This window comes from Dromiciops gliroides, chromosome 2 (genome assembly GCF_019393635.1).
Source record: "Dromiciops gliroides isolate mDroGli1 chromosome 2, mDroGli1.pri, whole genome shotgun sequence".
In the NCBI taxonomy this organism is placed as follows: domain Eukaryota; kingdom Metazoa; phylum Chordata; class Mammalia; order Microbiotheria; family Microbiotheriidae; genus Dromiciops; species Dromiciops gliroides.
Window position 1 is genome coordinate 701,070,789 of NC_057862.1, and position 26,093 is coordinate 701,096,881.

General features: G+C 54.0%; 1 protein-coding gene across 6 annotated transcripts in view; it reads right to left on the reverse strand.

Moving 5' to 3' along the window:
• The window catches only part of ITSN2 (intersectin 2), a 109,905-nt gene that overhangs the window by 17,055 nt on the left and 66,757 nt on the right, over positions 1-26,093 (reverse strand). For 4 of the 6 annotated variants that reach the window (XM_043985646.1, XM_043985645.1, XM_043985647.1 and 1 more), the window contains 13 exons: positions 25,211-25,347; positions 23,696-23,820; positions 23,371-23,492; positions 23,074-23,252; positions 22,777-22,921; positions 21,410-21,609; positions 19,268-19,332; positions 18,275-18,441; positions 16,909-16,954; positions 16,687-16,808; positions 15,806-15,902; positions 15,253-15,444; positions 2,543-2,664 (listed from right to left, as the gene is read on the reverse strand). In XM_043985646.1, coding sequence (XP_043841581.1) covers positions 2,543-2,664; positions 15,253-15,444; positions 15,806-15,902; positions 16,687-16,808; positions 16,909-16,954; positions 18,275-18,441; positions 19,268-19,332; positions 21,410-21,609; positions 22,777-22,921; positions 23,074-23,252; positions 23,371-23,492; positions 23,696-23,820; positions 25,211-25,347 — 1,719 coding nt within the window. Of the gene's footprint in view, positions 1-1,772; positions 2,028-2,542; positions 2,665-10,822; positions 13,347-15,252; positions 15,445-15,805; positions 15,903-16,686; positions 16,809-16,908; positions 16,955-18,274; positions 18,442-19,267; positions 19,333-21,409; positions 21,610-22,776; positions 22,922-23,073; positions 23,253-23,370; positions 23,493-23,695; positions 23,821-25,210; positions 25,348-26,093 lie in introns of those variants that run through there. The other 2 variants (XM_043985648.1, XM_043985650.1) reach the window with 2 other exon arrangements.

Consider the following 26,093-nt stretch of genomic DNA (forward strand, 5'->3'; position numbering starts at 1 on the left):
CACGCCTTTGCAATGGGGAGGGCTGGCTGAGGCAAGGCCTGGGATTTCTGCGACAGGCATTAAGGGAGAGAGAGGGCCCAGCCTGAGGAGGCTCGGAGAAGGCTCATGGGACCAGTTTGACACAAGGCTTCAGATTTGTTGGGGTGGAGAAGCAGAAACCTGCCTGCACACACACGTGTGTAGAGAGAGCTCTGTCTATGTCTGTACCTTTGTCTAGAGAATAAGCACAATGGGAGGGAACACGCCCAGGAGTTCTGGGAGACAACCAAGGCCCATTTTCCACGGCCAACGTGGAGGCCACAAGTGAGAGGAACAAGGGATTCTTGAGGAAGGGGATGGGGGTGGGGTGGCACCCTCATGGGAGGGAATCTAGGGCCCCATAGAGCTTCCTTCAAGGCCACCTGCCGGCTCCCAGCTCCCGGCACTGGAAATGACTCTGGTCTCCCTTTGCTTTGATGAGTTTGGCCTCTATGCAAATGTTCCTCGTGGAGGAAAACTCTCCGAGGCTGCCTGGCACACAGTAGGCTGTCAGGAGGGAGGCAGCAGGGCGGGCTTGCAGAATACTCCGGATCACTCTCGGGTACAAAATGCCAGCTTCCCGGGTGCTGGACGGGACTAGAGTGGAGGTGGTCAGTGCTGGCGACCCAGAGAGCCAGCCCACCATCAGGCCACTGAAATGAGTCACAGCAAGAGCGTGACAAGGACTCTCGACTGACAGGTCCAGCGTCGGGGGCAGAGCCGGCCAAAGGCCGAGGATGAGCACCTCCTCTGACGGGCTGTCTTGGGGAAGAGGGTCAGGCTGGGCCAGGACTAGGGAGGGGGGCAGCTGGCCTAGCCCCCGGGAGGGCGCTTTCCAAGCAGCACACAAGGCCATTTCTCTTCAGCTAGGGCTCCACGCCCTTCCATTCCCCTCTAGCTCTGAGGTCCTCTGGGGGCTCCCGTCCATGGGTCAGGCTCCCCACCAGCTGCTATTCAATGCTCAGGACACCCTGCCCTCGATGACTTCTCTTCTAACTGGAGAGATGCATCCATAAAGAGGTATATGCAAGAGCCTCCTATAAAGCCCTGGCACACAGTAGGTGCTATATAAATGCTTGTTCCCATCCAGCCCCAAGGTGAGGCTTGGTCTGAGTCTCAAAGATGGTTGGGGATGTCAGAAGAAAAGGGAGCGAGCAGTCCGGGCATTGGGATGGTCAGTGTGAGGGACTAGAGATGGGCCAGGAGCGGGGTGGGCAGACACTCAGAAGGGAGGTCTGTGGAGCCCTGAATGCCAAGGAGAAGAGGCTGGCATCCTTCTCAGCACATGCAGCCCAGCCCTGCCCAGACCACGTGGAAGGGCGTAGGGTGGAGGCGACCCAGTCTTGCCACAACCCCGCCAGCTCTCATGTGCTGGAGCTCCCTTCGGCCGCCCCATTCTAATTTCCCTTCGTCACCTGCAGGTTAACATGGAGCCCAAGGGCTTTACTCAGTGGAGGAGGGGCCTGGCCAGAACTCAGACTCAGAGAAGTCACTGGAGAGGGAGGGACCCCCCCAGCCCCCAGCAGCTATTACAAGGCTCCAGGCCTGCTTGGGGTGGGCGTAGGGCCAGAAGAGGAGAGGGTGGGATCATAGCCTGGAGCCCACGGTGCCACAGAGGTCACCAGCAGTAATAATAGCAGTGACGACACTGGGTCAGACACCGTGCCAAACGCTCTACGGGGATCATCTCCCTGTCAGGGAGGGGCGGTTCTTATTCCCATTTTACACCTCAGGAAACAGAGGCAGGCAGCGGTGAAGTGACTTGCCCAGGGTCACACGACTAGTGAGCGTCTGCACCCGGGTTGAACGGGCTTCTCCTTTTGCCAGGGACAGAACTGAGGCCAAGGGGTGAAGGGGCAGCCAGCGCCAGGTGAGGGGAGACGTGAGAGCAGGCTCTCTGAGCCCAGAGCGGCTGCCCTGGCACTGGCTGCCCTAGCCGGGGTCAGCCTCCATTTTTCTCTGTTCTTCGCTTCTTGCTGTCCTTGCTCCTTACACGTCACTTGGGTGCCCTGATGAGGTGGAGGTGCCAGTCTCATGTTTGTGCTCTCGCTCCCTCCGTGGTCCTTCCTGTACCATGCAGGCTGGTGTGTCTGGCTGGGGCTGGGCTGGAATAGTGGGCCCCAAGGCAGCAGCAGGAGCCTGTGCTCAGCCTCTCTTTCATTAGTCTCCCTTTTCTGCCCCTTTTATCTCCCTCTGCCCACCTTCTTTGATGAGATAGTGAGATGACGGGTAGAAGCTCTGGGGCCAGGACCCTCAGCACAGGGTGGGGGTGGGGTGTCTGTGACCCATGCCTTAGGAGAGAGGCAGGCCAGATCTGTCAGAGCAGAGGAGGAAGAGAAGCTGGCCCAGAAGGTAAGCTCTCTGAGGGCAGGGCCTTCTTACTCACTTTGACTTTAAGCCCCTGAATGCTGCTTGCCTGCCTGACCAGGCTGTCAGGGTGGCCCCCCCAGACCCCTGAGTGCCCCTCCGCCTGCTTTCACCAACCCGGCCCACCTTCCCTGCTGCACAGGCGGCAGGACCTCACCTCAGTGACCAGCTGCAGGTCGTCCATGTACCTCTCCTCAGTCCGGATCAGCTCATGAATGTAGCCCTGCCTCTTCCTCTCCATTGGGGCCATGGTGTCCAGGCTCTGGAGATCAGAACACCCTGAACAAAGGACACACACACACAGTCAGGTCCAGCATCAGCGTACTCAGCAGCTGAGCCGGCCCGGCCACTCCCAGACCATCCTGGTGAGGAAAGGTGGAGGGCAGAGGGGCATGCCCCCCCTCGGCTTTTCTCTGAAAGGCTGTAAGTCCCCCACATCTCTGCTGGCCCTCCCTATCTGGAGGCTCACTGGCACCACCTGGTTCTAATCTCCCCTTGGCTGAGCTGATACAATCTCCACCTAGACTGACATCCTGGCCTCACCCAATGACCACTGCTATTAGCTGATGTACGGCTGGCAGAATCACTTTGGGAAGGCACGGATCTCACTGACCACAGCAGTCCTCTGGCAAGAACTCTGCGGCAGTTTTCTGCTGTGGCCAGGCGAAAACAAAATGTCCGGGCCTAGCAATGGGAACCGTAGCCACCTACACCCCCACCCTGCTCTACACATCACTTCCCTTCATGCCCATGTGCCAGCCAGACTGGCCTGCTGGACAACCATGCCTTGAACTCGCTGCCATGTTCTCTCTCTCTCAAATGACTTTGTGTAGACCCAGTTGCTGCACCCGCTCAATAAAATGCCCAAGATACAAAGAACAGCAAGCCATCCCTGCTCTCCAAGAGCTCACAGTCTTAGGGGGAAGATGCCATGTGAACATCCTTATCCAAACAAGACTGAAAGACCAGCAGGCACTCGTATTGGGGGAGGGGGCAAAAAAGGCTTCCTGAAGGAGCTGGCATTGTCGTTGGGAGCCTTAAAAACAAGCCAGGGAGCTCAGTAGTTGGAGAGGAGGAGGGAGGGCATTCCAGGCCTGGGGATGGCCAGAGAAAATGCCCAGAGCCTGGAGGACTGTCTTATTCACGGGACAGCCAGGAGGCTGGGGTCACTGGATCCAAGAGTATATGATAGGGGAACATAAGGGGTAAGAAGCCTGGGAAGGTATGAGGGGGGCAGGTTATGAGAAAGGAGATAAAGATAGATACACACAGAGAAAGAGATAAAGACAGACAGGTGGGGAAAGGGGGAAGGAGGGAGGGAAAGACAGACAGAAGACACAGAGAGAGAGAGAGAGAGAGAGAGAGAGAGAGAGAGAGAGAGAGACAGAGACAGAGACAGAGAGACACAGAGAAAGAGACAGAGAAAGACACACACACAGAGACAGAGAGACAGAGAGACAGAGAAAGAGAGACAGAGATAGAGAGACAGAGACAGAGAGACACAGAGAGAGACAGAGAGAGAGACAGAGAGACAGAGACAGAGAGAGAGACAGAGAAAGAGACAGAGAAAGAGACACACACACAGAGACAGAGAGAGAGAGAGACAGAGAGACACACACACAGAGACAGAGAGAGACAGAGAGACACAGAGAGAGACACAGAGAGACAAAGAGACACACACACAGAGACAGAGAGAGAGACAGAGAAAGAGACAGAGAAAGAGACACACACACAGAGACAGAGAGAGAGACAGAGAGACAGAGAGAGAGAGACAGAGACACACACACAGAGACAGAGAGACACACACAGACAGAGAGAGAGACAAAGAGAGAGACAGAGAGAGAGACAGAGAGAGACAGAGAAAGAGACACACACACAGAGACAGAGAGAGAGAGACAGAGAAAGAGACACACACAGAGACAGAGACACACACACACACAGACAGAGAAAGAGACACACACACACAGAGACAGAGAGAGAGACACATACACAGAGACAGAGAGAGAGACACAGAGACAGAGAGAGACACAGAGTGACAGAGAGAGACACAGAGAGAGAGACAGAGACAGAGAGAGACAGAGAAAGAGATAGAGAGAGAGACACAGAGAGAGGGAGAGAGGAGGGATGTGGATCTCTCGGAGAGGGCCACCTCTTCATGTGAGGCACGAGGACCCTGAGTGACGGGAGATGAAGAGGAGAGCAGAAGAGAGGGCGGAGGGAGGGGGTGCCTCAGGAAGGGTTTGGATGGCCCCCTTTTCTTCTCTAGAAGCTTGTCCCTTTGAGCATCCCTCCTCCTCACATGACCTTTGATTTTCTACTGGTCTGTCTCCTGCTGCCTTCAAACATACCCAGGCCGCTCACATTTATTGCCCCTTTATCCCTCTCCCGCTGTCTCCCAGAAAGCCATTCCTTAGGACAAGATGTTATTTTTTTTTTAAAGAAAATGCAAACAGAAATTCCACCAAATTGGTGCTCTCTCACAGACACACACACACACACACACACACACACACACACACACACACACGCCATGCAAAGCCCATGCACGTGGTTTCCCCCACCTCTGGGGCTGAGGGTGGCTGACAGTTCTGACATTCACACTGGATGTCTCATGATGGTTGTTCTGGGCACATGGTTCTCCCCATGCAGACTAGTTTGCTCTGCATTGGGCTGTGTCCATCAAGGATCCACTGTGCTAAGTTACTGGCCCACGAGCAGACACTCGGTGCCCAGGTGTTGGTGACTGACCACCACATGAAGGGCTGGCTGCTCTCAGTGGTTCAGTATAGACGGCAGTCCATGCCAGAGCATGGGGGCGGGTATCGGTCCCAGCTGCTTTCCAGGACACTCCTCCCACAATGCACCAGTAAGCCTGTTTTCCCCTCTTTTCCAGAAACCTCCATGGCCTCTCTGTCTCTCACAAGCCACTTGCCTCCACTTGCTCCCCTCCCAGTCCCTGCCACGTGACGGAGACCGCTCCGCATGGATCCCTTGCAGGATCCTTCTGATCAGTCCCATGCACGGCACTCTCCCAGGCCACTCCCTCTAGACTCGTCCCGGTGAGTCAGCCTGGCTCCCTCCCTGGCTTTTCATGACGCTGCTCCCCACAGTGGGATTCTGATCCCTTCTCAGTCAGGATCCTGATTCAGGGGTCCCCAAGGTTCTGCTCCACTAGTCCCAGTTCTCTACTCTCCAGCTATCCTATTCCCTGCTCCCACATTACTTCCACGGCATTTTCAGACCCTTCCCCATTCTAGCTGCTGTCTGACCTATTCCAGGTGGGGTATGGCTAATGAAGAGGACACAAGGTGACCAGCTCCTTCCTGGAAGTGGGTGACACTGCGTATGCAGCAAGCTGTGGCCTCCAACCAGTCCCCCTCCCCTGGGCTCACTCGAGGACTGCCAGGGCCCCAGAGTGGCCTTCCATTGGCTTGGCTTCGGCCATTGTGTCATTGTCCCACCTCTGTCCTGACATCTAGCAAGCTTCAGACTCCATCACTCCAAGAGCAATGCCCGGGCTGGAAACACCCAGGCTGGACCGGTAACTTCATGGGCGGGGGTGGGGAGTGTTCAACTTCAAAGAGGAAACTCCTTCTTTCGAAGCTGACTGACTCCACCTATGTCCTGCAGAGCAGGCCCACAAAGCCAGGACGGGTCACAAGTAACTTGAATTTCACAGACCTTCCTCATTTCGAGGCACGTGCCCTCCCTCTCTCCCTCCTTCCCTCTTCTCTCTCGCTCTCCCTCCCCCCGATCTCCCATTGCCTTCTCAGCCCCATTTAAGCAGGACAGAGTTAAGGACAGAGCTGCTGGTGCACAGAGGGAGTCCACAAGCTATGAATTAGAATCCTGATTTCAAGGACATGCATCTGCGTGTAGGTATGCGCATGTATAATGTCACACTGCTAAAGGCCAGCAATGACATGGCCCCGGCCCACCACTTGGGCCCACTCAAAAGGAGCACAAGCTCAGCTTGAACTAGAATTCTCTTACTGCCTCCTTTTCATGCCAATCTGATCCCCATTTTATAGATAAGAAAGCTGAGGCATAGGGAGGATTAAGGAACTTTACCAGAGTCACACATTGAGTAGGGGTCTGCCACAGGTTAGGGATGCTCTTCTGGGCAGAGAGAACAGTTAGGGATGAGCAAAGAAAGAATGCAGACTGGAGAGGGGAAGAACTGATGACCAAAGAGGAGACAGAGAACATTATGAAATGCAGAGTGGATCATTCTGACTACCTTAAATCAAAAAGGTTTTGCACAAACAAAGCCAATGCAACCAAGATTAGAAGGAAAGCAGAAAGCGGGGAAATAATCTTTACAGACGGTGTTTCTGTTTTTGTTTTTTTGGCAGCCAATGAATGGGGTTTAAGTGACTTGCCCAGGGTCACACAGCTAGTAAGTGTCAAGTGTCTGAGGCTGGATTTGAACTCAGGTACTCCTGAATCCAGGGCTGGTGCTTTAACCACTGCGCCATCTAGCTGCCCCACAGACGGTGTTTCTGATAAAGGCCTCATATCTAAAATATAGAGAGAACTGAATCAAATATACAAGAATACAAGTCATTTCCCAATTGAAAAATGGTTCAAGGATAGGAACAGGCAGTTTTCAGATGAAGAAATTAAAGCTATCTACAGCCATATGAAAAAATGTTCTCAATCACCACTGATTAGAGAAATGCAAATTAAAACTAATCTGAGGTACCACCTCACACCTATCCAATTGGCTAATATGACAAAAAAGGGAAATGATAAATGTTGGAGATGTGGGAAAACTGGAACACTAATGCACTGTTGGTGGAGCTGTAAATTTATCCAACCATTCTAGAGAGCAATTTGGAACCATGCCTAAAAGGCTTTAAAACTGTGCCTATGCTTTGACCCAGCAATACCACTACTAGGTTTGTATCCCAAAGAGATCATAAAAAAAGGGAAAAGGACCCACATGTACACAAATACTTATAGCTGCTCTTTTTGTGGTAGAAGAGAATTAGAAATTAAGATGATACCTGCCCATCAATTGGGGAATGGCTAAACAAATTGTGGTATATGAATGTAATAGAATACTATTGTGCTGTAAGGAATGATAAGCAGATGGATTTCAGAAAAACCTGGACTTACATAAATTGATGCTGAGTGAAATGAGCAGAACCAAGAAGAGAACACTGTACACAGGATCAACGACATTTTGACAAGATCAATTGTGATAGATTTAACTCTTCCCAGCAATACAATGATCCAAGACAATGCCAAAAGACTTATGGTGGAAAATGCTCTCTACATTCAGGAGTCTGAATGCAGACTGAAGCATACTATCTTCACTTTTGTTGGTTTTTTTTTTTGGTTATTGTTCTTGTTTATTCTTTCTTGTGTTTTTTTTCCTTTTGTTCTGATTAATGTGGAAATATGTTTAACATGATAGTAATGTATAACCTATATCAAATTGCTTGCTGGCCTCGGGAGTGGGGAGGGAAGAGAGGGTGGGAGAAAAATTTGGATCTCAAAAAATATCTTTACATGTAATTGAGAAAAATTAAAAAAAAAAAAAGAATGCATGCAGATCTGTCAATCCTTATGTCACTTTTGTTGGCCAGCCTCTGGGCTAATGACAAACAGAGTTGGTTTTCATTAGTTCCTCCACCTCTTGAAGGATGAAATGATCTTGAAACCAAGACAGGAAGCAATTAGCTGTTCTGTTATTGGCAGAGAGAGAAAGGGGGGGGGGCAGGTGGAGGGAAAGACAGAGTGACAGAGAAAGAGAGAGAGTGTCAGAATGAAAGATGACTGTCACAGAGAGAAAGAGACAGAGAAAGACAGAGACAATAACAGAGAGACAGAGAGGCACAAAGAGAGATGGAGAGCATGAGTGACAGAGAAAGACAGAAGCAGTGACAGAGAGCCAGAGTGACAAAGAGACACAGAGGGAGAGACAGGCAGAGTGAGAACAAGCACGTTCCAGCCAATGTCTGCTGCTCAAACCCACTCCTGTCAGCTCACCTGCTATGTACCCCAATGCTGAAATCCATTCTGTATATTCTGCCTCACTGACTGCTCTGATTCTTGGGACTTCCTTACATGACAACAAGACTTCAATGGACAGTGCCATCTTGTCTGTCCCCTTGGCCAGAGTCTCATTCTATCAAGGCTCAGCGATACCTCTAAGGCATCCAGGAGATTCTCCTGAAGAGCACATCTGGCTGCGTCACCCCCTTAACTCCATCAATACCAGGGAAGGCCTGCTACCCCCCCTCTGTTTGGCTGCTCAAGTTCTCCACCCATCTGCCCTGCCTTTCACCCCCTGCTCTAGACAGTAAGCCAGTGGTCAGTGTGGCCGAGGGTCTAAGAGTCTGGCCTTTTTATGGTCTTTGCGGAGACCCCCTGATGTCTGAGGACTCCTTTGTCTATCTCCTTTACCTTGTCTTCTCCTATGCTGCTTGATATGAGGTGCTCAAGGGAACTACTAAGGTTACCCTTTCCTAAGGGACGCCACAGAAACTAAAACGAGAGGGGCCCTTCTAGGCCCCTGCTGGCCAGCTCCCTAAGCTATGGGACCTCACAGCTGGGAGAAAGCACAGTGGTCACACAGTGTATGATGGATCCACCCAGAGGCCAGGGACCAGCCTGTGTGGGCTTTCTATGCCCAGCGAAGAATTGCTTCTAGAGCTGGGGCAGGGCAGAGCCGTGGTGTGGCTGGAGGTGTCCTTCAGCACTCTCCATTTGGCAGCTCCATGGAGGGCATCCTGGATAAAGGATGGAGAAAAGAGGAGATGCTCAGAAATAGGCACCTCCTTCCTCTGTCTGTCTGAGGCAGATACCCCTGGGGCGGACGACAAGATCAAAGGATGGAGAGGTCACTGTGAAAGGCTCAGGAGACAAGGGAGGAGTCCCAGGGTGGCCATGAAGCAGACTCCAGTTTGGGACCTGTACCCATGGGGCCTAGTGCCTGCTATTTTAGGTGTCTCTCCTTTAAGTCATGACAGGTGAGTCTAAGAACAACCTGCCTATCCATTTATCTGGGTCGAGACCTTCTCGGGGTCTGAGAACTTCTCTGTACAAACATTATTTTAGATATTTAAAAGCACAATTCTGAGGACACAGAAAAGGCTCAGATCCCCTGAGCCAGGCTTTCCCAGAAAGCCGGGCTTTCTGACCACATCAAGAAAGGACCGCCCAGTTCCTGGCTCTATGCTAGGCACTGGGGATAAAAGGCAGAAGTAAGAAACATGCTTGGACCTCTAGTAGTGCCCCTTCTTCTAGAACACAGACCAGCAAAGAGAAAAGACAAAGCTACTGGGGTGAGGCGAGAGCACTACCTGAGGGGACCAGGCACAAAGGTGGACGCGGTCAGAGGAGGACCCCAAGAAGCAGATGTGCAGAGGCACAGCATTCCAGGCTGGGGGGTGGTGGTGGGGAGGGCACAAGAGCAGGAGATGCAACACTGTCTGCAAGCTGCTGTGAGCTGGCAGAGAAGGTAAGGGAGACTGTGAGGTTAGACTCAAGCATGGCTTCGAAGGCCCTTCCATGTCTGATAGGAGTCTGGGTTTTATCCTAAGCATTCAGAACATATCATCATCTGGCAGGTGGGTGGAGAGCTAGCAGAGTCCAGGCCAGAGGTCACACGGAGTCAAGTTTTAAATGAGGAGGAGACGCTCTGGAAGCCACTGAGTCTATACTATCTGTGGGCACTCAGTGGGCCCCCATCCCAAGGGGAGGGGCTACATGTCGGGCTTTCAGAGACTGTCTGCTTCTGTTTGCCTCAGAAGCAGCATTTCCCAAACTTGTCGGGCCACATGACAGACCCTACCCTAGCCAAGCCAAGAGTTGCTCCAGGGGTCCCCAGGAGAACAGAAAGTGGAGAAGCCAAACTGAGGAGACCCATCCTTGTGCTGCCGGCTTCCTGCATGTATATCTGACACAATCACACTCTCATATTTAGTGTTTTGCAAGGGAAAAGGCCACCAGCTGTACAATTTCTCAAGAACACCAGGGTTCCCAGAACAGGGCTTGGGCATCATCATCGTATTAACCAGGTGTGGTCCTTCCAAGTGCCTCCCCCTGCCTATCCTGGGCGCTGTGCATAGACGCACCAGCCCGCAGACCTTCATGGTCTTCTGAAGAGGGCAGGGTAAGTCTTCACATAGAAGCGGCTCATCCCCGCCCTGGGCTGTGTTCTCTCCTTTCTGTTGAACTACCAAAGGCGAAGGACCTTTCCCCCTCCTCTTCCCAAAGTCACCGATCAGGGCTGTAGTTGACAGGATGCCAAGCCTTGTCACTTAGAAAAAAATTTCTGGCAACAGACCAAAAAAAAATCTGTTTCTGCACACCCCGAGTGGGGAGAGGCTGAGAGCCCCGTGGGCTGGGGCTGTCTTCAGAACCAAAGACTGAACCAAGGAGTTCTCTCTCAAGGAAACTTCCAAAGAAACACACACACAAATCATCTGGTTTGTGTCCCTTTAATTAACACACTTGCATAGTTATTTGACAGTTAGGAGAAATCCAAAGAAAACAAATGACCTCATGCCCAAGCATGCCCAGCGTTTGCGCAATCCCCACAAACAAGACGCCAGCCTCTGATGGCACCCAACCGTGCTTGGCAACAATCCAATAATGTAGGACATCACAGCAGTGCAAGAGCAGCATTCCTGAAGGCCCCCCATCCCACCCCATGAGGGAGAGCTTCTGGATTTTCTGTTAGAGATTCCTATTTACAAGTATTTAAAACTCGGCTAAGAACCACCCTTCAATAACTTGGCAAACAGCTCTGGGCCAGGAGGAGGCAGGCGTTTCTGCCTACCAGCGGCTCGCTCCCAGGCTCAGCAGGTATTTTAAGGGATGAGCAGCATGTCAAAGACATCCCCACCATCCACGCTGAGCATCACTGTGAAGGTGAAGCCCCAGAAGAGAGGATGGAAGTTGTGCCTACTCTGCCTGCCCCTGCTGCCCTCCAGATTCTGTCTGAGCTGGGATGGAGGCTCCAGACCTCAGGAGAAAGGGGAATGGAGGGAGGACTGCCAGGTGGCTGGGGGCTTTTCTCTACTTCATAATCCTTTTCAACTCTCCAGGTTTACTGATGGAGAAGCCCCAAGATTCTGGCTATAAAAAACCCGCCCTAAAACCATTTAGTAGCCAAGATTCCAGAAGGCCAAGTCTATGGCCAGGAAGACAAGAAGAGGCCTGTCAAATCCTGAACCTCAGCTCCTGCCCCGACTGCTAAGGTCCCCAGAAGCTGAGCAGCTGTCTGAACTCTAGAGCAGGTCTGCTTCAAAGACGACTTTGGAATGGAGGAAAGAGAGGGGGCCTAAGGACCATCCCCCTACTTCCCAGTAGCCTCCAGGGATGGTAGGCGGATCTCCCCCAACAAGTAGTTCTGGCTACATGGCCACTGCCGTTTCCCCCAGGGTGCCCAGACTCTAAGGGAGCTGAGTTCTCCCTGGCTGGGCTTAGCTGGCACCAGGTTAGGCCATTCTCAAGTACAGCACAGTTGTGATTTGGGTGTCCAGGAGGACTGGCTAAAGTCTTGTCTGCAATCCTGTCACTATTGCACAAGAGAGGCTTAGGAGCCGGCTTAGAATGCCTGGGAGGACTTTTCTTTGGAAAAGGCATTTCCCTTCTGCAATTCCATGGACACTCTTCCTGATAAAACCTTGACATTCATACAGAGTTGATTGCACAATCATTTGTAAACATTACAAAATTGCATAAACATTATTTATTAGGCTTTCCAATACAGTTTGATACTCTGAGGGTCAGAAAGTCCACTGTAATTTGAACTAAGGATGCTGTGCTCCCACTCACGAACAAATAGCCACTCCCCACGTTCCAGCGCAAACCGTGAGATCTGAACTAAGGTGCGATTAGCAAGGCCCCCCTCCATGTCCCACACCTCCTACCCACCCCTTGGGAACTGCTGGCTTTCAAATGTCTATCAATATCTGAGCCAGCAATCAAGTGTTACATTGGACTTTCTTTTTTCTTTTTTTTGGTGGGGCAATGAAGGTTAAGTGACTTGCCCAGGGTCACACAGCTAGTAAGTGTCAAGTGTCTGAGGCTGAATTTGAACTCAGGTCCTCCTGAATCCAGGGCTGGTGCTCTATCCACTGTGCCACCTAGCTGCCCCCTACATTGGACTTTCAAGCAACAGAAGGCCTCAGCTGCCACTCGTGACCTCCTGGCCTAGAACACCTAAAGCCACCAGGAGGTTGATGGATGCCTGCATTGGGTCAGTACGACGGCCTGGAAGGGGCCTCAGAGGTCACCTAGCCTAGCCCTGTCACTTTATAGACAAGGAAACTGAGGCTGAGCTGGGAGGTGAAGCCTCACCCTTGCACAATGCCCTGCCACTGTTGATCACGCTCTCAGGACAGCCGTGAGGGGTAAAAGCCACTAGCTCGGACAGTCACTGATGCCCACCCACAAGGGGGCACTCAGGCAGGCTTAGCTCAGGGGGTGAGAAGGAAGGAGGTGAGGACAGGGCCCACACCCTTCCCCCAGTCACATTCCTCTGCTCCTCCCAGCCCAGCCCAAACATTTAAAAGTAAGACGCTGGCCACTAACACTCAAGGAAAAGGAAAGCGCAGCCGTCACAGCCCATACAAAAGAGCAAGCAGAATGTGGGCAGATAGTGGGTCTTTGTGCGTTGAGCTTCCCGCCTGGGGAGGCAGGGAGACTCAAGAGGCTAGCCAGTCAGTGACCTGCTGGGGTAGACATGAAGGGAGGAGCAACAACAGAGGACACCAGAGGGAGCAGCAGTGAGAGCCACACAAAGACCCACTATCCTTCAAAGCTTTGCCCAGAGCTATGACTTTACGTTGGAAGCCCAAGCCCAGAACCCAGGTGGCGAACGTGCGCCCGCGGTGTAGGAGCCAAGCAGCCAGGGCGCCTGCCCGGCCTCCACGCTATGGCCAGACTGGGAGGATAGTGGGTCTCTGAGGAACTTTCACGCTGGAAGACAAGATTGCGTCCTAAAAGAAAACAAATGAGGAATGAATGAACACAACAGATTCGAGCAGTGCTGTGCACAAACAGCAGACACACAGCCCCTGCGGGGAGTGGCACGTGAACCGCCTGCCTGCCTGCCAGACTCGGGGGCCATTCCCAGAGGCCCCGACGCCTACTCATCTCTCTTCTGCACACATGTCCCTGGCTCCCAGGCACTTCCCCAGGCCTGCATGGCAGCCCTCATCTCCCCTTTGCAGCTAGAATACCGCCTTCAACGTACGGGAAGCCAGGCTTTCTGGAGCCTTCTAGTGCCCCACTTTTGAGACTCCTTGTTACTGATCCCACACCAAGGTTTACATGTTGTCTTCCCCATTAGACAGGCAGATACCCTCCATCTTTCTTGGCATCCCCAGGGCTTGGGCCCAGCACACAGCAGATGCTCAGTAAATGCTCACCGAGTGACTGCCTAGATAAATGATCCAGCAAGTTCTCTGCATGCTGGGGAGAACTGAGTATTCTAGTCATGGAAAAGTCAAGGACAAACTCTCCCTTCTATGCCTTAGAAGGGGGCTGGGCATCAGAGGTGACTCAAAATGTCCACTCACTGGGGACCAGTAATAAAGATATAACAGACAGGGGACCATCCACTATATGCACGGTTCTCCTTCCCTAAACCTCGGACAGGCAGGATGAGGGCCAAGGGGTCAGCACACACCCAGTCCTACCTTCATTCTGTTCCCCTTCCGCTAACCTGGCTGTCCCCTCCCTCTGAGGGGCATGGCCAGAGCTATTTGACAGGTGGTCCCACCCAGGGTCTTGCGGTAGCTGCTGGCAGCCATTTGGAATAGGGAGGGGGTAACATCTCCTGCCAAGGACCCAGGAGAGGGGAGGCTGGGGGCTAAGCTCCAGACAGGCTGCTGATCATAAGGGAAACCTGGGGACAACCCCTCCCACCAGGGATGGGGTTTCCTTGGGAATCCTACCTACTTTAATAACATCATTCAAGAAGGCGCCCCTCCCATGGTTTCTCCAAACAGACTGCCAGGGAAAGGTCGGAGAGTCCTGTTCTATAACCGTGCCCATGGCCTGGCCACCACAGGTCATGAAAAGTGGACCGTGGGGTCATGGCCTCATGGAGGCATGGACCATCAGCACAACCAGTCACACGCGCCAGTGATGGGATGAAAATTAAATTCAGTAAATCAAGGAGCCGAGTGTCCACAAACCACCGCTCATCTGGGTGGAAACGCGCTCATGTAGTCATAGCACAGGTACCCGAGAGGCACAAGGTGGGCAGGCTTCTAGCGCCTGGTTCCTGCACTGACAACTGCTGCTCCCCCTCTCCCCTCCCTCTCTCCTCCCCTTCCTCTTTCCCTTCTCTTCTCTCTTTCCTCACTCCCCGGCTCTCTCTCTGTCCCCACCATGTCTCTTCTCTCTGTCTCCCTCTCCTCTTCCCCCTCCTTCCTGTCTCTCCCTTTACTTTGTCTCTGTCCCCTCCATCTCTCTTCTGTCTCCCTCTCCTGTCTCCCCCCTCTCCTCTCTCTCTCCCTCCTCGTCTCTGTCCCCCCCCCCATGTCTCTTCTCTGTCTCTCCTCCCTCTCAGGACATGGCAGTGCATGCTCCCTAGAAGGATCAGGGAGGGAGCCACGCTTTGCCATTGCCCAGGGCCCGAGCTTTTGCATTATTCATTCCTGGTCCTACCTGGCCACCCCAAAGACAAGGCAAAGGCCCAAGGTGGCCATGCAAGAATACACAGGGAAGCAAAGAAAGGCTTGTTCTCTGGGAGAGGGGCAGTAGGAAGACCACAGGGTGCCTACATGCATAAGTGCTCCCTGTAAGGACGCTAAGTGTCTGTCTGGGCACATGACGGAGCCACAGACCCGGAAAAGCCACCCACCCTGGCCCTTGCAGCTGCCAGACGCTACTCACACTGCTGGCTGGGATCCGAGTCTGTGGTCATCTTCACATAGTTGGCAGGAAAGAGGCCGCTCACGCCACTGATCTCTCCTTGCCACCAGTCAACATCATCTTTGTTCCAGACGTTGATAAGCTGTCCCTTGGAGAAATTCAGCTCATCCTCATTGTTGGCAATGTAATCATACATTGCTATGACCTGGCACACTGGTGGGAAAGAGAATCGAGGGTCAGTGGGGGCAGACGCCACCCCCGGTGGTCTCCAGGTCCTAGGCTGGGCCTGACTCTAGCTGTTGGCAGAAGGCAGGGTCTGGCTTGGCCTTCCCTCCTTGCCTGGCCTTGGATAATGTTAGGTCTGTCCATCTCCTTGACACCTGGAACTAGACTATTGGCAGTTCTTACAAAGAGATGGGAAGGCACTGAGTACGTCTGCTGAGAGGGCCGGCCCCAGTCCAGGCTACCCACCCCTGCCCCGGAGCCCTCTCCTGAGGCAGAATTTGGAGTGGTGTCCCCTACTTGAACCCAGGACGTGAGGCCAGTTGTCTCCAAGGCAGAAGACAGATGGTACCTGGCTGAGAGGCAGGGGTCCCTCGCTCACTCCCCGGGCCCAGAAGCTTCACGTGGCTGGCTGGAAACCATCCCTTCTGGCGTTTCTTTCCTCTGGCCTGTGAAAGTGCTCAAGGTCAGGGGGCCTGAAGCCATAGCCAATGAGAACACAGGGAACCTATCCAGGTTCCGAGGCCTCCCCATTTATGCCTGGGCAGAGAAGGCTCGGCCCATCACATTTTCCGAAGGTCCCTTAAAATGACGTCACGGCAAAGGCTCAATACGCCACAGGGGACCATTCTCTCAACTGATGTGGAGGGAAAGGAACTGAACCAGGGAAATGGGAAGGACAGTCTCCACCTCCCCCTCCTGGCAGTGCCATGGGGCTGGGGGGCCTGGCCCTGCCTGCCCCCTCCCCCCTGCCTATCCCCTCCCCTCCCATTCCCCAGTTTTTCTGTTACAAGGTACGGGAACCACAAAAAGTTCATTTTCTGAACAAACAGAATGCAAGGAGAGGAGTGGATTCTCAAAGTTCTCCTGCGTACCCGTGTAGGGCAGGGAAGGCCCAGCGCTGTAGGGAAAAACTGGCCGAAGGTGCGTGCCGGGCCTTCCTAATGCTAAGGCCTGAGGAAGGGGCCAGTCCAGAGTCAAGGAGCAAACAGTGGAACAGTTTGGGGGCATCCTCAGCTCCTCCTGCTCTCAGCCCAAGGCAGAGGACAGAGAAACAAGCCTCTGACCTGGCCAGCCCAGCCCAGCCCTTTCTGCAGGCTCCCCTCGTCCCCACTCAGTGCATCGGTGACACTGGCAGCCCAGGGGTGAGGCTCCCCCGACCTGTGCCCTCTGAGGCGTGGAGACTCATGGACCAGGAGCTCAGGATATGAAGGGGGGACGGTAAATGGTTACCTGCAGCTCTCCTTGCCACCAGCCACTGGGGTTTTTCTTCAGAATTAATATTAGCTGTCCAGGTGAGAGGCTGAGCTGTTCAGCCCCAGAAGCCACGTAGGAGGAAGTGACCTGGGCGATTTCTGCAAAGACAAATAAGAGAGGGTCAGCAGGAGCGGGCTGCGGCCCCGGCAGCTGCTTACCGGCTGCCCCTCTGTGCCCCGCCGCACCGTCCTCACATACCTGGCTTTTTGTTCAGGGCCCCAGCTCGGCCAGCGCTTCCCAGAGCCTGGAAAGGAACAGCAAACAGCCTCGCTTGTCTCATCCAACAAACTGACAGGGCTCTTGGGCCCCACTTCTCCCCAACCCCCTCGCCCAAGGGCGGCCGGCAGGGAGGCACTGAGTCACCATCTTTGGTCTGGTCCTCGTGCCCTGCATCTCTCTGGGCATTCTTTCCCCTGCCCTCCAGCTGAAGGCTCGTCTCCCTCCCGGCCTCACTGGAGCGTGATCTAAGGGGCTGATCAGCGTTCACATGCCCGCTCCCTCATCTCCCTCCTGGGGGGTCTCGACTTCAGGGACTATTGTCCAGCCTGCCTCTTTCTGTCTTTCCCCCAAGAATGGTGTCGGCTATTTGACATCCAAAGGGGCGCTAGGCCTGTGCAAACTCTACAGTCTGTCTCCCGCCTGAGCTGCTGCAGATGACACCAGGCCGGCTCTCGGGGATGAGGCCTCCCAGCTGTACATGCTCACTCCCCATCCCTTTAAAACATGTCCTAGAGTGCTACCAAGAGTCCGGCCAAGCTCCATCCAGTCCCGCATTTGCCACGTCGGGCTTTTTGCTAGGGCATGTCTCAGCACAGACTACTGGGAGCCAGCTGTCTGTCTGTTTCTCCCTCAGTATCTCTTTTCAACACTGGACAAAAGGGGAACAAAGAGGACTCTGTCCCGTTCTCTTGATGCTACCTGACAAAGCACATAGTAGGTGCTCCTAACAAGAAGACACAGAGTTAAGGACACATTCTTTCCTTGGCAACAAACAAGGGACGATGATACTGCTTTGAAGCGATGAGTGCCCGGCCTGCTGCATGACCACAGCTGACCAAGGCGCACCTCTCCTTGGACCCACTTGCCGGGGGAAACACCCACCGGCTGCTGGCCAGGTGGGTCACCCCTCCACAAATGGCCAACACGGGGGCCCAGCAGAACCACTCCTGCCCCGGCTCCTTCCATCAGGATCAGCTGGTCTAACCTCACCAGAGGGCAGCCTAGGACTCTCCCACTATTTCCCCACATAGAGCAGAGCCTGGCTCACAAATGAACAATCATTGGTTATAACAATAACAACTGATTAATTGATAATTAATAAGGTACATGATACTGGGCCCCCATTTGGCAGATGAGGAAGGTGACTCCAGGCTCCGTACTCTGTGCCTCCCAGACAAGGCTTCTCCTTCCTCACAACCAGCTCCCCCCAGTGCCCAGGCCACTGATGGCTTTCCCCCTTTTCCCAAGGCATGGGTCATCTCCCACACTGTGCCCTCAGCCCCGCTGTCCTACTCCCCCTGTCACACTGGGGCAGCCAGACTCATCAGCCCTCAGGTCTCTCTACCTCAGGTTCCTTGGCTCTGACGTAGTTGGAAGGGAAGATGCCGGTTCGGTTACCGATGCTCCCTGTCCACCACTCCCCATCCTTCTGGGTGACCAGGATCTCTTCACCCTCGGTGAAGGTCAGATCTCCAGGCTCTGAGCTTGAATAAGAGTAGAGGGCCACATATTCTGCCAGGAAGAAAAGGAAACACCCAGCTGGTCACTTGGGTGTCCTGTGAGTCCTGCTCAAGGTGGCCTTCTGCCCAGAAATGCTGGCCAGCACTTGGTGGGGTGAAAGGGCCTCTGGGAGACTAATTGTCCCCAAATGACACTGCTCCATCACACCATAGCCACTTCCTCCTCCCTGCTCTGCCTGCCTCCAGTCTCCCTCAGGCCAACCCCCCTGCTCGCTAAGCACCCCCAGGGCTGACCAGGTGACTCTCTTCCTCCCCCACCACCAGGGACGAGTTCTTGACCTGGGAATCACGCCCTTCACAATGGTGTGTCCATACTGCACCTACTCAGTGCTAGGCCCTGGGAGATAGGTGCTATCAGGATCCCACTGGACAGATGAGGAGAATGAGGCAGGGTCTGAAGTCAGGTCATTCCGACTCCAGACCCAGTGCTCTAGCCACTGAGCCACCCAGCTGTCCTGCACTGACACCTCTAGGAGCAGGGCTCCACGACCCAAACAAAGCTCCTCCATTTGGCTTCTAAAGCCCTTCCAGAGCCAGCTTTCCAGCCTCCCCAGGACTCTCCGCCTCCCGCCTCAGGGCCCTGGCTGCCTCCTTTCCTGGCCCACCCTCCCTCCACCACCAACCACTCTTCTAATGCAATAACTACGGAGTATCTGCCTTCTCTCCGTTGCGTCTATGGACGTGCGCGTGTGTGTCTGTACATACACCCACACACACAGCTCGCCCCCCAGTAGGTGTTGACGCTGATTGACAGTGGAGGCCCCCGCCCAGGGGGAGCCTGCAGGGACCAAGGAGCAGCCCCAGGGCCAGAGCCTCACCTTCTCCCAGTGCAGAGCCCGTGCCGCCCGGCTTCCGGTTGATGCTGGCATAGACAGGTTCTGGTCTACAGGTGGGAACAAGAGGGAAGAGTGGGGAGTGACTCCCAGTGGGTGGTGGGCTCCCTCCTTCGGCCCCCCAGGGATTGGCTCCCTCACTGGCCATTCCGCCAGTGCAGATGCTGTGGGACCATTCCAGGCCGGTCCCGAGAATAAGGCCCAGAGCCGTCTCAGGGCATGGAGCCAAGGCTCTAAGCAGGGAGAATCCCTCAACCAAGGGGGGGGGGGGCGGGGGCGGGCGGGCAAGAAGCTCCCCACCCCCAGGCCTTTCAGCCCGAGGTTACATCAGGCCAGGCCTCAACTCAACAGAAGCCAGGTTCTGATCCAGGCTCACACACGTCCTGGCTGTGGGAGCCAGGCCCAGTTATATTTTCGCTGTCTGCCTCAGGATCTTAACGGCCCCTCCCTCACAGGATGGTGGTGAGGGTCCAGTGGGCTCAAGCACAGCATTCAGAACACAGAAGGCGTCCCATAAATGTTCTCTAGTATTCCTCCAGACTGTTCTATAACTAAAACAGGGTCACTCTGAGGGTTTGATACACAAACAACCCCCAAGGGCACATCTTTCAAAAAAACAGGAAACCGTCTGAGGCCAAGCACACATCATCTGCCTTGTCCGTCTGTCCACCCATCCTTCCTCCCTCCAGGATTTTTCATCTCCCTTCATTAGAGAGTACCTCATGACCAGCAGGGAGGGCTCCTGCCCCTCTCACTTCTCCTCCCAGTGCTGGGCACACAGCAAGCACTTCATAAGGGCTCTTCTCCATTCATTTGTTTGTTTGTCCATTCATTTGGTTATTTATTCAGTCATTCATTTTTCGTTCATTCTTTTACTTTACTCTTTCATTCATTCCTTCATTTGTTCATTTTCACTCACTTGTTCATTTGTTTGTTTGATTGTTCATTTGTTCACCCATTTTCATTCATTCAGTCACTTTTGGTTCATTCATTCATTCGTGGGTTCACTTGTTCACATGTTCATTCATTCTTTCAATTGTTCCTTTGATCTCATGGAGTCTGACTACTCATCTCGCTCCCCACCTGTCTGTCAGCACTCTCATCTTGTCTCCCTATACAAGGCCATGTGTGAAGCCTGCTGGGCCTGGGGCTCACCGGGACTTGTGCCCTGGCCTTGCTCCATGACTACTGCTGGGCCTGTGTGCTTCCTGCCGCCCTCAGACTCTTGTTACCTATGGACACAAGTCCTTTATCAGTCTTGCTCTTTGCTCCCTCAGGAAAACCCTGCTCAGAGCTTCCTGCCACCAACATGGGTCACCAACATTTGGCACTGTATCTGGTATCCAGGCAGCGCTGCATCAGTGTCAGTTAAGCGACACTTGACTGAGTACCTACTATGTGCCAGGCACTGTGCTGAATGCTGGGGACATGATGTGTATATGACTCATTTAAACCCAAGGGATGTGAGCAACTAGCCCCAACTGGGGCCAGGGCACCTGGGGCACAGAGCCCTGAGCTCAAATCTGGCCAAAGACACTCCTCGTTGGGAGACCTTGGGCAAGTCACTGAACCTCTGTCTGCCCCGGTACCCTCACTCCCAGGGGAGGATCCCATGAGGTCATAGTTGCAAAGCACAGTCCATGCTCTGTAAATAGCCTTTGCTAACCCAAGCTCCAGGTCCATCGGAAACCCAAAGCGCAAGCCCAGGAGCTCTCGTCTTTCTCCTGGCTGACACCCACTGGTCTCTTCTCTGTGCTCCCCCTCTTCCAATCCTCAGGACAACGTGCCCCTCGTCCTGTGTCTGCACTGGCTTTTCCAAGGTCACGGCAGATAAGGCAGCAGTCAGAGAAAGACCCGAGTTCAAATCCAGCTTTAGACACTCCCTGGCTGAGTGTGAACGCCCCTGTCCGTTTCAGTTTGCTCATCTATACAATGGGTCCTCACAGCCCCTCTCTGCCAGGGAGTTTGGGAGAATGAAGTGAGATGATGGCTGGGAAACTGCCAACAGCAGCCTCAGCACTGTTACGGTGAAAGGCCTGCGTGGAGAGCAATCACCCCAGCCCCTCCTCAGAGGCAGACGCTTCTGCCGGGCTTGGGGGCCCAGGAGGAGCAGGCACAGATACTCACTCTTCCTTCTTGGTTTCTGCCAAGATCTTGACATAGGACTTGGGGAACCACCCTCTGCCTCCATGCACCGACCCGAACCACCAGTTTTCCTGCTGCTCCAGAACCGTGATGATGTCGTGCTTGGAGAAATTCAGGTGGTTTTCCTTCTTAGCCGTCCAGGAACAGAGCGCTTGTGCCTTCAGGTTCTCTACCGTCTGTCCCTGGGGAAGGCAAATCCAGGGAGTGACCTCAAGGTCTGATGACCTCCCGGCCTGGGTCAACCCGCTGGCTGGGTGTGTAGGGGCCACCGTAGGGACACGTACAGTTCATTGAGAGAGGTAACACGGCACAGAGGAGAAAGAGCTGACCTCAAAGTCAGAAGACCTGGTCTTCTGCTTATTGCCTCTGGTCACTGCTTATTGGGTGACCCTGAGTTTCCTCCTCTGGGAGGTTCCCTAGGCCAGTGACCTCCCAAGACCTTTTCCCAAGTCTCCTTCAATGTCTGAATAGCAGAGCTAGAAGGGACAGTGTGACTGTCTACTCTGACCAACTCATCTTATAAGGGAAGAAACGGGCAATCAGAGCATTGCATGCAAAAGAAGGCATTCCATTCCTGTGGGTTTTCCCTTTGGTTCTGATTCTTCTCTTACGACACGACTGATGTGGACATATGGTGAACAAGACTGTAAAGTGGGGCAGCTAGGTGGCACAGTGGATAGAGCACCGGCCCTGGATTCAGGAGGACCTGAGTTCAAATCCGGCCTTAGACACTTGACACTTACTAGCTGTGTGACCTTGGGCAAGTCACTTAACCCTCACTGTCCCACCAAAAACAAACAAAAAGATAACTGAAGACTCCAAAGTGTGATATGTGACCTCTATCAGATTGCCTGATGGCTTCAGGACTGGGGAAGAAAGGGGAGGGGGGTGTGTGGGAGAAACATGTGGAACTCAAATCTTCCAAAAATGAATGTTGAACATTATCTTTACATGTAATTGAGAAAAAATAAAATTCTTTATATCTATCTATCTATGAAAAAATAAAATTCCTGCTAGAGCTCATGACTTCTCAAAAAAAAGGCAACCCAGTGAAATGACTACTTTCAACTGAAGTATAAACAAATGCATCTTAGGCTTAAAATCTGAGATAGAACAAAGGTCCAGCCCCCAGCCCCCTTTGGCCACGTAACTCTCTCTCCCAGTGGAGCTTCTGGGCAGGCCTTCCTATCCTCCTCAAGCCTAACTCTGAAACCCGCCCCTGTCAACCCCCCCCAGCCCCACCACAGACATTGGGATGCCCCTAACGAGGCACCGGTCAATGCTTCGTCATAGGACAGGCACGGAGAAGAGGCTGCAAAGCCCAGAAAACAGAATGAAGGACCACATACCTGTCCGTGAATGGGAGATGCAGATCCAGGGGACACAGTTCGAGTGAAAGCAGATTTCTTCTGCCAGTTGGCATTAGCAGTGAGGGTAGAGAAGGGTATGTTCTGGTAATCGGTCTCTGTTGTGGGCCGCCCTGAAGGGTGGGATCTGTAGGGGAGACACAGGCCTATGAGTCAGCCCAGCGGCTGGACCCTCAAAAAGCCACTCTGAGAAAGCGGGCCTGGGGGCCGCTGTCGCCCAAGTCTCGGCCCCGGAGCAGGGCTCGGGACCATTCACAGTCTCGTCAGCTGCAGACTTACTCAGGAGGAGCTGAAGAGGTAGTTGACAGAGTAGCCGCGGGCGGCAGCAAGGCCTTCTTGGGAGACGCCAGCTTTTCACCAGCTGACACCTTTTCAACATAGTTCCCCGGGAACCAGCCACAACGGCCTTGAGAATGGCCGTAAAGCCAGCCAGGTTCGCCTGTGGTTTTTTCGTCCACCTAAAGAGAGAAAAGAACGGCCGGGTGAGGTGCACGCCGTCTTTGGGGGAGGAGGCCAAGAGCAGGAGCTCGTCATGGCCGCGTCTCCGTCTGGAGGAGAGGGGATGCCTGGCCGCACCTGCACGATGTCTCCAGCACTGAAGCTCATCTCGTCCTGACTCCTCGCTTCAAAGGCATAAAGGGCCCTGTAATTCACCCAGCTGGCTGGTTTCCTGGGATCGGAGGCACCGAGAGCCTCCCCTGAAGAAGAAAATGACTCTCAGCCCTCCCTGCCTCTGAACAGCGGAGAGGGCAGCAGAAGGAAGGTGGGCTTGAGGCCCGGCTGCCCTCTTGAAGCCCAAGGGGGCAGGCGTTGGAGAGCCCAAGCCCCCTGCTGGCTCCAAGCCTGCCCTGGATCGTGGCCTTCTCCCAGTGCAGACTCTGACCCCCTTCCTCAGCCTCACCCGGCTTATTCTCGGCTCTCGGCAATTCTTGTTGGGTTTTCTCTTCTACAAATCGCTTCTGTTTCTCCTCTTCCTCCTTCTTCAGGTTTTCCCGCCACAGGTTTTCTTTCCCTTGCTTCGCTTTCCTTAAACGACAAAGAGAACGGCGTGTAGGCTGCATCCCTGATGGAGCCCCTGAGGGAAGTCACCCAGACGAGCCCCGACTACACAAAGTCTGTCAGGAGTCTGGGCCCTCGGCCCCCACTGCTTGTGCCTCACCCCAGAAAGCTTGGATCTTCTGCCTCTCAGCGCCCCCGAGGCCTGGATGCCAGGCCCTTCCTCCCGCACGTGTTCCTCATCTCCTCACCCCTGGCTCCTTGCCTGCTGCCGGCAGTCATGCCTCCCAAGACCCCAGCTTATCATTCACTCCTGCTTTCTTGCACAGACCAAACCCTGGAAGGAGGGCAGGCACTCTCATGACCTCGGCTTCCATGAGGTAAATGACCAGGCTGAGGCAGCATGGCTGTGCCCACCCGAGTTAACAGGACAAAGTTCTAAAGCTCTCTTTGGAGGGCAGACTCCTCTTCTTGGGAGGCCTCCGAGCACGGGTCAGGTCTAAAGAGAGGGCACAAGACTCTTGTCCAGGCCAGCCGCAGGGAGGGAGGCATCCCCATCTGCTCCCTCCTCTTTTCTGGGCTCGGGTCAATGAACAGTGAGCAGAGGAACAGAAGATTGTGGCCTTGGTAGGCGCCTCGGGGCAGTGTGATGGGCTAGGGAAGCCCTCTGGGCTTCCTGTATTTCTTCATGTTCTCAGTATTCTCTGTGGTGAAGCAAGCCAAAGTTGCTCTGGACGTGAGCCCTGGAGAAAAGGGGAGGCCAGGAGGGGCCAGGGGCAGCCGGGAGAGGCCGGGGGAGGCTGGGGGAGGCCAGGGGAGGCCAGGAAAGGCCAGGAGAGGCCAGGAGAGGGGGTTGGGGGCTGGGAGTCCTGCAGATGCTGGCAAAGATTTTGTGAGGACGTCCTTCTGACCCTCCTGGCAGTAATGACTCCACAGAGGATGACCCAAGCCCATGTGGTGCCCAGCTTGACCAGTGCATAAAGACTGACGAGTCATTCATGGCTGCTAAGACTCCTACTAGTCTGGCCCTGCACCCTTGACCCACCCATGATCCCCCTCAGGCCAGTGGTTTGAGGCCTGGTGCCAGGCTGGGTCCTGAGGATCCCGCCAACATAAGCAGGCCCTGCCCTCAGGGCGCTTCTGTGATGGGGCTGTGTATGGTGTGGAGCTCAAGGCCCCCGGCCCGGCCTTCTCGACGTGTGAACAGAAAAAGGAACCTGAGGAAGGGCAGCACTGCCTGCTAAGAGCGAATGTCTCTCGGCCCAGGGAATTCCTGGTCTTGGAAAGGAGGTGTGAGAGGACCTGCCCTACCCTGCAGCGAGGACCCTGGCACTGGTCCAGGGACAGAAGGATGGCAGAACGCCAAGTGCCCCCCACCCAAAGACGAGGGGTAAAGCTGGCGGCCCGCACCCCGCCTCACCTCGTGGCCTCTTCTTCCAGTTTCTTCTTCTGAGCTGCCTCTGCCCTTTTTCTTTCGATCTCTCTCAGTTTCTCCCGTTTGATCTGGTTGAGCTGCTCAAGGGCCAACTGTTGCGTGTTATAGTTCTCTCTCAATTCCTATGGAATAGGAAAGTCATGTCAGGAGAACTGCAAACACCCGTCTTCCTGCTGCACAGACAAGGCAGCTCTGAGCAGAGCACCGAGAGAAGGAGGGCAAGAAGGGAAAGCAGGAGCCACGGCTCCTGCCCCTCTCCCATCCCATCCAGGGCCAGGCGGCTCCTGGAGACAGATGCTTTTCCTCACAGGAATTAGGATTGGACTGCAATCATTTCCAGTGAAGGGGAGAATTCTGGGTTGCCAAGAAGCCTTCCAAAGCCCACTCTTCACAATTAAAGACTAACTGCTCTCTGGTCATATTTTGGGGAGGAAAGTGGGTCGTCAGCAAGCAACCCATATTGTCACATCGTGTGTATCTGATCACCAGTTCATGATCACTAAACACTAACAGTCGCCTCAAGTCAGGACTAAAGACTCTGAAGAGGCCTGAGTTATCCCCACGAGGGCGATGAGTGTTAGCTCAGGAGGAGCTTCCTGGAGTCTTGGAGTGTTAGCCCTACAAGAGCCTTTGGAAGACATCTCCTCTAACCCATGGCCAAAAGGCAATCGCCACTACCAGCATCCCTGACAAACAGAGGGACAGCGAGCAGGCCGGGCGGTCCCAACTCCTCTACAGCAGACCTTGGCCGTCACGGTTGTCATCACACACACACACACACACACACACACACACACACACACACACACACACACACACACGGGCGCACACACGGTTCTTCAACTCTTCCCGGACGTTCTCCAGCTTC